At 41.8% G+C, this 12,258-nt stretch overlaps 2 protein-coding genes across 2 annotated transcripts in view; one reads left to right on the top strand and one right to left on the bottom strand.

Annotated features, from left to right (window-relative positions):
• The window catches only part of LOC106813549 (RNA-binding protein Musashi homolog 2-like), a gene marked incomplete at its 3' end in the record, with an annotated part of 25,984 nt that extends 23,474 nt beyond the window's left edge, over positions 1-2,510 (bottom strand). The window contains 3 exon segments of the mRNA XM_014817711.1: positions 735-816; positions 2,122-2,162; positions 2,342-2,510. Coding sequence (XP_014673197.1) covers positions 735-816; positions 2,122-2,162; positions 2,342-2,403 — 185 coding nt within the window.
• A 1,751-nt stretch (positions 2,511-4,261) lies between these two features.
• Positions 4,262-12,237, top strand: LOC106813550 (notchless protein homolog 1-like). Its single transcript, XM_014817712.1, has 13 exons — positions 4,262-4,388; positions 6,618-6,784; positions 6,943-7,079; positions 7,439-7,522; positions 7,667-7,746; positions 7,905-7,981; positions 8,089-8,223; positions 8,450-8,605; positions 8,933-9,115; positions 9,655-9,857; positions 10,218-10,377; positions 11,197-11,267; positions 12,125-12,237. The coding sequence occupies exons 2-13, from the start codon at positions 6,644-6,646 to the stop codon at positions 12,135-12,137; spliced, it is 1,440 nt and encodes a 479-aa protein (XP_014673198.1). The 5' UTR covers positions 4,262-4,388; positions 6,618-6,643; the 3' UTR covers positions 12,138-12,237.
• Positions 12,238-12,258: the final 21 nt, after the last annotated feature.

Genomic DNA, 12,258 nt, shown 5'->3' with positions numbered 1-12,258 from the left:
GTGTGTGTGTGTGTGTGTGTGTGTGTGTGCATGCATGCGTGTGTGCGCGCACGTGCATGTATGTGCGTGCATGCGTGCGTGCCTGTAGTGTGTGTGTGTGTGTGTGTGCATGCATGCGTGTGTGCGCGCACGTGCATGTATGTGCGTGCATGCGTGCGTGCCTGTAGTGTGTGTGTGTGTGTGTGTGCATGCATGCGTGTGTGCGCGCACGTGCATGTATGTGCGTGCATGCGTGCGTGCCTGTAGTGTGTGTGTGTGTGTGTGCGTGCATGCGTGCGTGCCTGTAGTGTGTGTGTGTGTGCATGCATGCGTGTGTGTGCGCACGCGCGTGTGTGTGGGTGTGATACCTAAGTATGTATGTATGCACACACGATTGTATGTATGTATACACAACTGCCTTCTCAGCAGCTGTGCTAATAACATAGGCCTCAGTAGTAGTGATATGAGCGAGTGGGGGGTGGGGGGTGCAACATGAATGGATTCTAGGCAACACCCTGCGAAGAATAGGAAGCATTAAGGAAGAAATCTATCCAAGAACTGACACCACGGATGCAGCAGTACCATGCAAGGTCCTTTCCCTCACAACTGTCTCACTCCAACAGAATTACTGGGAGAAGGAAGGCGTTCTGCTGTGGGACTAGCAACAGGGTGTCCGCAGCTCCGCGCGCGTTTTCAGTTTAGCGCAGCCGATTTTAACCAAGAAAAGCTAGTACTAGCTTGTGTGTGAAACGCACCTGGATCGCTTCGTTGTCGGATCCCTCATCACCATGCACTCGGTAACCTCTCCAAACTTGCTGAAGTACTCGCGCAGTCCCTCTGTGAAAAACACGCGAAAAGCAACGAGATGTAGCTGCGCGCTCACACACACTCCTGAACACTCGATCTCGACTCGCGCGCTCCCCCCGCGTGCATGCATGCACGCGCGCGCACGCACGCGGACCACCACCGCGGCGTACGTACCGTGGACCAGAGCTGCTGTATGATCCACGGCGCAGCCGCCAACGTACTGATGGCTGCTGACTAAGCGACTGATGTTAAACAGTGTATCAATTTGAAATCTTGTTCATCTCATGTGTCTACTAAGCTCGGACTCGATAGTCACAAAAACCACACGCACAAACCTAGGCGCTGTTTGTAACTGATACGCTTCCTAGATGTCAATGGTTGTTGCTTGGGCACGAACTGTTATTAATAACAAGCTCCAACGCTGTGCGCCCCCCCCAACCCTCCCCCCATCCGGCACAAATCATTACAAGTTCTTATTATGTGGGACACCGAATTTAATTTACTCTAAAAATTGGTGCAAGAGTTGGGCGGAGGTAACGCCACAAGGGTTTCACTGTAGTGTAAGCCTGCTCTCTTAGCTGCACAAGGGCTTTTTTCTTCTCACTACAAACTTCTGTGCGATTCACAATAGAGCTTGTTGAGAAAAGACCGATGCTTAAGGTGGCAGACATTATTACTAATAGATGGCATGAGAGCCCGTGGGATACCATTAATTACATGGACCATGCTAAAACACCAGGCTCAAGTTAAAGACATTTTAAGTTGACAGACTACGAGTGAAACGTAAAACAGCTGCTTGCGATGGGGGGAGGAGGAACAGTTTGGCACAAGCACGCAGCAAGAGTAAGCACTTGCACGCATGCACGTGTAATTCCGAATCGCTTAGCGCTTGCTTGTCTGAAAACGTTACCAGCAAATATGGAAGCTTGCTCAACTGAACAAACAATGGAAGGTTCTGTATGTGAATTCTGAACATGTACTATAACAGGCTCCATTAACACCTACATGCTTGCCTCGTTAGGTTACGCCGTTACGGTGACATAAATTCGAACACAACCATTTAAGAGCAATGTCGAATTGTCCTACACTGTAAACGTTTGCGAACAGAGGCCTTCAAACGTTGCCACAAGATATCTCTCTGAACAACAATGGTTACTGTAACGTTTAAAACTTTTATCCCCTTTACAAGATGATTTGCAAAAACCTAGTAGTAGTACTTAGTAAGTTAGTAAAAGTCAAAACAAAAACTACAACTTACAAACTACAGTTTCACGTAAACAAATTCACCGAGGAAACTTTTGTTTTGCAGTCATAGACAATTAAAACCGCACTTACCAGGTGTAGTTTGCCAGCTTAATCCCCCGACAAACATTTTTCTGAAAAAGAAATAAAAACACTAGGTTACACGCTGTACTGTGTCGATACAGACGATAGCGATTCGACCGCCATGACACTGCGACTTGCCAATGCACGGACGCGCCAAAACACAAATTCTGGCGAAGATTTTCACTGCAGACGATCAACATTCCACGGTGAATTCTGCGCTGGTACATACCCTGGGTCATTGTTCCCGTCACTGGGGCTTCCAGAAGGTGACTGCTGAATTTCGGAATCCATTACTATACGATTTCTACACCTAACTAAAATCTACTATCGAAAATTATTCGTCACACAATTTACTGCACGTGGGCACTGTATACTGACAGAACACGGACTGTTGGACTATGGCGCTTCGAGGCGGAGATGTGCGGTGCTCGAAAGGGATATTCGGAAACGTGCACGAAATCAGATGGGAGGTGCGTTGCCGCGCGGCGGCGTATGAATGCGGCTCACTATCTTTAACAGAATTTGAAAATCACCGATACATCCCATCTGCAAGCAACTGAGTGTATATTGAAATACCGTGTTAAACAATTAGGATTAATATTATTTATATACCTAAAGGTTTAATATATCGCCAATGACGGTGGAGCAGGAACCTCCTCTCGAATCGATATCTTCCTATCCGAGAAGTACACTTGAAAAATCAATGATCTTTTGATCGATTATTTCGATACATTACCATAACCATCGGAGTTTTCCTTTCAGGCTCCACGCAGATTTCTTTCCAGTTGGAACTTCTTATGGTTGACATCGTTCGCAATATATTAATTTATTTTTATTAATTTATTAATTATGAAAGATTCATTGACGTTCGATGAAATGAAATTTACTCTAGAATGCTACACAATTTCGATTATAAACCATATAAGCTGTTTGTTGAATGGCTACGTCAGAAAAATATATTATTTGGTTGCATGATCATAGAAATCGTAAACCGGTAGGTAATATATATGTATAAATAATAAATCCATGGCGTTATACGGGCTTCAGTGTTACTGCCCTAGCTACCACTAGTCACCCTTCCAGCAACCATCGGCTGACCTACTCCTATTAAAAATACAATGTCCTTCAAAGAAACTGTTATTTATCGCCAACTTATTATAAAAATTATACTTTCTGGTTTTCGAACGAAATCGTTGCTTTTCATTAAAATAGATGAGTTGAAAATCCATATATTTCCTTTATCATTTTATGCCCGCCTGTTTCACTCGCACCACGTGGCTGTATTATTATTCTATTATACGTTTTCGATGTCCCATTTCTCATTACTGCTTCTTTTGAATACATTCTCTCGAATATCTCACTCGTGTGTTTCAGTGAGACATAATCCCATATGAAATATTAGCATATCCTACTCCTCTACGCTTCTCTTTTTTCATTTCGGTCTCCGAGTCTCCCTAAATGATTTTGCACTAGTTTATATATAGAACATCTTACCGGTCCCGAGATGTAATTTGAATGCAAAATAGGAACACTTGAATATATAATCATGTAATAAATGTAATTAAATTAACTGTACATGCGTATTAATATGCAAGCTAGATTCAGTAAATTTCAACAAAGAAATACATTTTAACACGGACACGAAATTGTTTGCGCATATTAAGTGAAGACAAATTTCGGAAACAGCGAGTGGCTGCCAATACCAAACAAGTTGAAATTATCCACAAACATAAAGTGGGAAATTGAATCACCAAAACTAATACATTAATTCGATAAAACCGCACGAAGTTACTATCGTCCCTTTGAATGTCAATTTTCCCATTTATGAATTCGCCACAATTATATTTTTGTTCGGTTTTGTTATCTTTTGGCACTACTATGGTGTCAACATTTACATCTCTCAGGACGCTTATGTGTATTCTCATTCAACGACCACAATAAGTCTATTATCAAAGAATAGATAAGGGATTTAACTTCTCTGAATCAGTGATCAATCTTCGTTGTTACACACGGATAAATCTATCATAGAAATAGATAGGAAACGCAGCTTTCCCATCTATTTATATACCGGTACCGGTATATTATCATGTTGAGTACATACGTAGTTTAATAATCCACCAATAGAGGGCAGGAGAGTACAGCCAAATACCACTGGCGAACAATTGAACAATCAAAATATGTCAGCTTACACGAGTTTACATGTGTTTAGTTCATATCGTTCCTTGAGATACCGATAACCGCGTTATATATAAATATAACAGATTTGATCTTTTGTTGTATGTATTTATAATAATATACCTATTAATTATGATCAAAGTTATATCGTCCTAGTACTAGTACTTAGTCAGTGTACGTGCTGCCGCTCTGCACTCACTGTATCACGTGACATTGTGACTGTCAATTCAATTCAAAAATGTTTATTCACGCATTACAATATACATAAATAATATAATGGGAATATTAGTATCAGAATTGAGAATTGTCATTGACACAACCCGAATCATGGCGAATGCCTTTACCGAAATTCATAATCATTAATTTCATATTGTGTTATGTATAATTGTGTCATATTGATATTGTGTATAAGGCCAAGACACACTGCAGCGACAACGACCAACAACGACCGACCGTAACGACAAACGACAACAGTCGCGGCGACTGGCGCAGCCACACTGCAGTGACAACGACCGACCGTAACGACAAACGACAACAGTCGCGGCGACTGGCGCAGCCACACTGCAGTGACAACGACCGACCGTAACGACAAAGTTCACCCAGCACTCGATCACCACAGTGCCATAGACCGAAAAATTCTGTCCCATATAACCTTTTTTATATTTTGGTGAGGGTTATATTGGGACAGAACCGGGTTCATTGAAATTTCGTGAGATCGCATGCAAAATGCATGCGCTGCGAATGCGGCCCGTACGCCACTATTGGCGCGGAAAAAAACCTACCGTTCCCTTCTACATGACTTTACCTTGCTACAGATATGTGCACTATCAGAGTGAGTATTACAATAGCCTGGTTCTCGCTTGTATCTGTGGCGCTGCAGGAGGGCTGATAGACTCGCTCTGATTTGTCTGATTGTTTGTAAATGGCGAATGTTATTTACGAAAGTGGAATGAAGTGGGTTTCTGAAAAACAATCTTTTAAGAAGTGAATAACGATTGAAGTGAATGTATACACATATCTGTAGCAAGGTAAAGTCATGTAGAAGGGAACGGTAGGTTTTTTTTCGCGCTAATAGTGGCGTACGGGCCGCATTCGCAGCGCATGCATTTTGCATGCGATCTCACGAAATTTCAATGAACCCCGTTCTGTCCCAATATAACCCACACCAAAATATAAAAAAGGTTATATGGGACAGAATTATTCGGTCTACACAGTGCCAGTGCCAGTGGCACACATGAGCAAACAGCAAAAAAACTGCTGCTGCTGCTTTTAAATAAATTGCTGTAAAAACGCTCTATGTATAACAATAATATAATAAAGTAATATACGCAGCATATTATACGAACGTACACAATAATCACGTCATATGGCGGACCGTAGCCTTGCACGTTTTGGTTAGATGGGTTCGCGGCCCCACTGTTTCTGACAGGCGGTGCGAGTTTAGCACTGGGGACCAGTCTACTTCCTGGCTAGCATTGGTTTATAATTTTATGACGTAATGGCGATGTTACCTGCCGATGGAAACGGCTGTGATTGGCCATTTGTAAAGTGTCGCCGGCGAAAGTCGCGGGAAAATAGAAACGTTTCTAAATATTTTTGTTGTCGAGGTTGTCGCCGGTCGTCGTCGCGTGTGTGTGTGCAATGGCTCATAGGAAACAATAGTTTTTTAATTTTCTGAAAAGTCGTTTGTCGTTACGGTTGGTCGTTGTCGCTGCAGTGTGTCTTGGCCTTTATGCTGTGTCTCCACACGGAACGGCACGGTAACACGCTGCACCGTTGTGCTGAAAAAAAGTAAATTGTGATTTAGCGCATTGCGTCTGAGTGCATTGTGTTCACTCTGGTTCAGTGCACTGAATTTGATCAGAAGTTATACATGTGCTTGTTGTCCAGTGGCTGATGGTGGCGTGAGCAGAACACGTAATAAAAAAAATCGCGTTGATTGGTTCAATTGTCTTTTGCCGTACATGGCATCCGGCAAAAGCCAAACTAATTTGCGGCGTCGCCGTCGGACTTTCGGCGTTGCCGTGAAACCGGGCCAGCGCCGTGCCGTGTCACTGTCAGTGGAGACTGCGCCATGATAAGATATTTATAGATTTAAATTTTGCCGGAACAGGTGATCGGTGCATCTGCTGTGCCGCACCGCGTGTGTGGAGACGGGTCTTTACTGTTAGTATTAGATAGTTATGTGTAGTTATGTGGATGGCAACCACAGGAAATTATAGAACCAGTGTAGGCCTCACCGTAGAGACTAAAGTTGAGTCACTAACACAATTGTGTTAATTACACATATGAATAATCGTAAACATGAACATGATGCTCTGCTTACACAGAGACGATTCTTGTGGCAACATTGGAGATGGCAGTGGAGGGAGAGACCAAGCGCATTTTGGCTCAGTTCAAGAGCGAATCTGGGGAAGTCGTTGGTGCTCCATTTGACCTTCCTGTCGATATCACACCAGAAAAACTGCAGCTGATTTGCAATGCTGTGCTTGAAAAGGTATGTATAATCGTATTGAAAAATGATAAAGTAGAATAGACCATGTGTCGTAAAAATCGTATAAAGAATTGAGACTCAAACTTAAAATCTAAACTGTAAACATTGTAATATATACAGCTATATTTCTGATCTAAGCCCTTCTGCTATCTTTTTTTCAGGAGGAAACTGTACCATATTCTTTCTTCACGAAAGATAAGGAGATCACTGAGAGCTTGGAGAAGACCTTAGCAACTGAATATCGCCTAGAAACAGAAAGCGTTTTGGATATCATCTACCAACCACAAGCTGTTTTTAAGTTAGTAATGTGAAATTAGCAAGTGGTAACATTAAGTAGCAAGGAATTATTGAATTATGAAATTAAGAAGCACATATATTAAGATATCATAAAAAATATAACGTGACTTGAAGCTTGGAAATCTCATTGAGTCTATATATATATATATATGTGCCAAAAAATGTAAATATTATGTTATAAGAATGAGGAAATGTGTGCATTCATACACTCATTCATACACTCATTCATACATTGCAATATGAATAAATCTCTGCAGGATTATAATCCATTTCTGGTCAATAGCAGAAGCAGTGCATCTATTCGATAATAACATACAACCTACTACCTTTGGTACCAATATGCTGATTGTATTGATTCAGAGTGAAAGCTGTCACCAGATGTACAAGCACCATAGAGGGGCATGCTGAGGCGGTGATATCTGTGTTGTTCAGCCCAAGTGGAAGGTAGGTTTTCCCCTACTGTGACAAATCGCACATACATGAATAGGGTGTAGGAGGCCGTGTTTCAAAGTTTCGTGTACATGCTTATGTAATTCTAAGTAATAACTAAACATTGATCTCATAATGACATTGCTCATTTGTTTGCAGTAATCTGGCAAGTGGTTCGGGAGATACAACTGTACGATTTTGGGATGTGAATACAGAAACACCCCACTACACCTGTAAAGGTAATCGAAACTAGGAATGGATATGGCATGCGTGGTATTGTTAAGATGGGATCTGTGCTGAAGACATCGAATGCTATTTCATGTGCATTGATGTGTTTAGGTGCTAATTCTATAATTGCAATTTTATTGTACAATATTTTTTTAACTGTTATCTCTAGGCCACAAGCACTGGGTGTTGAGCATTGCATGGTCACCAGATGGAAAGAAGCTAGCGTCAGGGTGCCGAAATAGCCAGGTAATGGTAACCCATAGATGGACTGGGGAATTCAGTGGATAAAATTTGATAGAAATACTTCACCACGCATCCCGGATTTGCCGCATAGCATGTCGCTCACGTTACAGATCATTGTGTGGGATCCGGCCACTGGCAAGCAACTTGGCAAGACGATGAAAGGTCACAAACAGTGGATCACATGGTTATGCTGGGAGCCAATGCATCTCAACCCAGAGTGTAGGAAGTTGGCCAGTGCGTCCAAGGTAACGTACGCATGGATTCAGTGGATGGCAATGACTTCTAATTACAGAGAAACTAACCAAATCAGTTCTCAGCGGCCACTATGTGGCAGCACTGGGTAGTGAGGTGGATTTCGATTAAGGTGGCAGTCGATTGCGTGGTTTCAAGGATATTCTCGTAAATTCAGTTATTCACTGATCGTCTTGTCATGGTTGTTTCATTATGATCTGCTGTTGCTTTGTCCTGTAGGATATGACCGTGAGGATCTGGGACACTGTCCTTGGTCACTGTTTGATTTCAATGTCCAGTCACCTGCAAAGTGTCACTAGTATCAGATGGGGTGGCACAGGACTCATCTATTCTGCCTCACAAGATCGCACCATCAAAGTATGGAGGGCTGACGATGTAAGTGAACTATTGCTGTAAATAAAACGTATTATGGTAAATAATTCCCACTCCTTTAAATTTTGTCAGTGTGAGGTAAAATGTACAAGATTGGCTAATATTCTCTCATGTTTCACTGGCAAATCTTAAAGTAGTGTATGAACAATTCGACGCATTCATAGGTTAAATTGTAAAAGATTATTTTTAGTATTTTACTTTTTTATATTTTTTCTGGCCTAAACATTAAAGCTGGATAGAAAAAACAGCATAAAAAGACCAACATAAAAAACATGTTTCACCATGTACTGTTCTAATGATCTATACTTCTGTTGTTGGCTGTATTTACAGGGGGTAATGTGTCGTACACTACAAGGTCATGGACACTGGGTGAATACTCTGGCATTGAACACGGACTATGCGATCAGAACAGGGGCCTTCGACCCTGCAGAAGCACAGGTTGTGCCGCAGTCAATCACGGGGTCGCTGGAAGAGCTAGCAGAAAGAGCACGCGCTCGATACAACGCGGCAAAGGTAACGAATTGCTGGAAGATCGTATACTTAGATGATATAGATAGGGTTTGAACAGATCCTGGAAATCCTTGAGAGTGCTGGAAAATGGGCTATGGTCCTGAAAGGACTTGAAAATTGTGTTATTATTATGCTTTAGCCATAAAAAGTCTTGGAAGTGGAGGACATGTCTACTGTGTTCACATCTTGCCAATGATAATAGCAATTAAGTTGAATATACTGAACATATCATAATTTATTCCAGAAATTTTCCACGGGTTTTGCAAATGCCTCCAGGGATATGGGTTAAATCTGAAATAAATCTTAGAGAAGTCCTGGAGCAATATTTTGCCTTAGGTGTACAAATCACTCATTATTTACCAACTGAATGCTGTGGTGATGAACAATGGTACCAAGTGGCTTGTATAGAGATTGTACAGCGACATATGGATCGGTGTAGCTTGGTTTGATCGCAAGCCATTTGTAATCTGTACAAATTAGTTTTCTGATCATTTCGCCATTGTGGCCTACCATGGTGTGACGTCTCGTGCCCAACATTCCAGGGTGATGGCCCAGAACGACTGGTCTCTGGTTCAGACGACTTCACGATGTTCCTGTGGCATCCGGAGGTCGAGAATAAGTCGGTGGTGAGATTAACCGGACACCAGCAGCTGATAAATGATGTGAAGTTCTCGCCAGACGGTCGTCTCATCGCCAGCGCTTCCTTTGACAAATCCGTGAAGCTGTGGGACGGAAAAACTGGAAAGTGAGCTGCTTGGAACGGCGCTATGTGCTTGTGACATTATTTCTAAGGAATGGTGTATCAGAATGACATGTTTCTGAGGATGATTATGTGATAATGTCAAACTTGTGGGGCATTCTACTTTTTGTTAGGGAATGACCATATCTCGATGGTAATAAGAAAATGGAGAGAAATATATTCTGTAATTACACAAAGAACGGTAATAAGAAACACTAACCATGATTTGAGACGTTTTTTTAAATTATTTCATTGCGTAAAACGAGCAAAGAAATAATTTTTTAACTGATTTTCATATCTATCTGCCAGAAAAATATCTATTTTCAACCGTAACCTGTGAAGACTTGCACACTTGAATGTTGCCAGGTTCCTGTCGACTCTGCGAGGACATGTTAAAGCTGTCTACCAGGTGGCGTGGTCGGCCGACTGCCGCCTGCTGTGCAGCGGGAGTGCCGACTCAACGCTGAAGGTGTGGGACGTACGCGCCAAGGCATTGCTGAACGATCTGCCTGGTCACGCCGATGAGGTGAGACGATGCTCGTGCAGTCACGGGTGCCGCGCGCCGTCAGATAAGACGGTTCCGTAGACCGTGGACAGCGTGGACTCTTCTACTGTGGGTCAATGAGCTTTCAGAAGCGCTGACTTATCATTCGGGTTATTTTTCTGTGTATCAAAATTGTTCTGTTGTGAATGTGCTTTTCTTCTCGGCATGGCGTTATCGTCAACTAGATTGATTGTGAACTTTTACCTATAGCAAAGCACTTTTCGTTTCACCGACTGTCAATAGTAAAACTGACACTACTTGTGTTATGCAGTATTTATGTTTTGTTCCTGTTTAGTGATGATACCTTAACAAAGGTCAAGTGTCAACAATCATTAACTTAAATTGACTACGTCATGAATTTTCTATGGTAAAATTTGTAAAAAAAAAAATTGCCATTTTTTTACATTAAAAGTAAGAACTAACCTAAACGTATCGTCAAATTCTTACCTGATAAGATTGTTTCTCAACTAGTTAAAAATCCAAAAATCCTGGACGATTTGATATTAGTGTTCCTAACATTAATTGCTTGCTATGGGCTATGTATGAGTCACGAGTGTATGTTCACATCGACCAATATAGTAAAATAAGAAGTATAATGCAGCAATTTAACCATAAAAAGTGAACAGAATCACATATTTTGTGAAAAAGTGGGATTTTTCATTATTTTTTTTTACTATTTACGGTGACGTAATCACTTTAAAGCACTCCCTCTCTTTTGAGGCCCCTTTTTCCTCCCCATAGTGACAAGATGACGAACTATAGATTAGAAAACATTGGCATTATTTTTGTTGTCTGGCACAGGTGTATGCAGTTGACTGGAGCCCAGATGGACAAAAGGTGGTCAGTGGTGGGAAGGATAAGGTGCTGAAAATGTAAGTATATCATGTCAAATGTGTAAAAACAAGTGCCGCGGAGCGACAGCGCTCATCTGACGTCTACTGCGGTGACTCTGTGAAATTTTACTGTGACATTGTAGCCTCATACATCCAGGCATGTATAGATTCTACTAGCAAACCCGGCAGTCAAATTCTTTCTAACAGACAGTAAACAAATCCATGTTTAACCCTCCTCTTGAGGGTCAAAAGGTTATCCGACACTTCGCATGTCAGCAGAAAGTACATTTCATGGTCCTTTCAATAAAGCCATAAAAATGCTAGGTCACCGCTGAAACAAAAAAGTTTTTCAATTGCTCCGTCAGACCATGTCCTCAGAAAATGTCTAAAATCTGCCCTGTGCCCCATTGACCTTTGACCTGTGACCTCCAATTTCGGCACAGTGATGGCTTTTCCTACCATGATGCTATACACCGACTATCACGAGCCTAGGTCGAGCCGTTTAGATTTGTGCCGCAATTCTGCATTTCCTCCTTATACCGTAAGTTAAGGAGGGAATGTTCCCCCTTCTTTTACACTTCTTGACCTTTGACCTTTGACCTTTGACCCCCAGCTTCGACATCCCAACTCGTTTTCGGATTACCCCCCCTCCCACCCCCACGTCCCGAATATCTGTGGACACGTATTCTCACGTATGCTCACGACCGACTACGTCAGATGAGCTAAAAAGCTACTGATCTTGTTTCTACGTGTGTATATTCTATTATATGGCATGACAGGGTAAAAAATCCGTCTCAAATGAATATATATGAAAATATAGAAATTTAGAGCAAGAACAAGACGTAAGGGAAATTCATTGGTCGACTACTAATTACGCTTTCTTCTTCTTCCTTTAGATGGCGACGGTAGGTCTGGCTGTGGAAGTTGGTCAGCAGAAGTTACATCGAGGCAAGGCGTGTTTATATGTATAAATATATGTAAAATAAATTTCCTTTTAATTGGATTTTTATAATAGCCTTATGTAATTATT

The sequence above is a fragment of the Priapulus caudatus genome, unplaced genomic scaffold (assembly GCF_000485595.1).
Source record: "Priapulus caudatus unplaced genomic scaffold, Priapulus_caudatus-5.0.1 Scaffold790, whole genome shotgun sequence".
NCBI classification, from domain to species: Eukaryota; Metazoa; Priapulida; class Priapulimorpha; order Priapulimorphida; family Priapulidae; genus Priapulus; species Priapulus caudatus.
Note: the sequence above shows the minus strand (reverse complement) of the source record. Positions and strands in the feature narration are given on the sequence as shown.

Bases quoted from the DNA above. Each gene is read 5' to 3' on its own strand.
- LOC106813550 (XM_014817712.1), top strand. From the start codon at position 6,644: ATGGCAGTGGAGGGAGAGACCAAGCGCATTTTGGCTCAGTTCAAGAGC. The intron at 8,606-8,932 runs GTAAGTGAACTA...CTGTATTTACAG, and splicing joins AAGTATGGAGGGCTGACGAT to GGGGTAATGTGTCGTACACT. The intron at 9,116-9,654 runs GTAACGAATTGC...CCAACATTCCAG, and splicing joins CTCGATACAACGCGGCAAAG to GGTGATGGCCCAGAACGACT.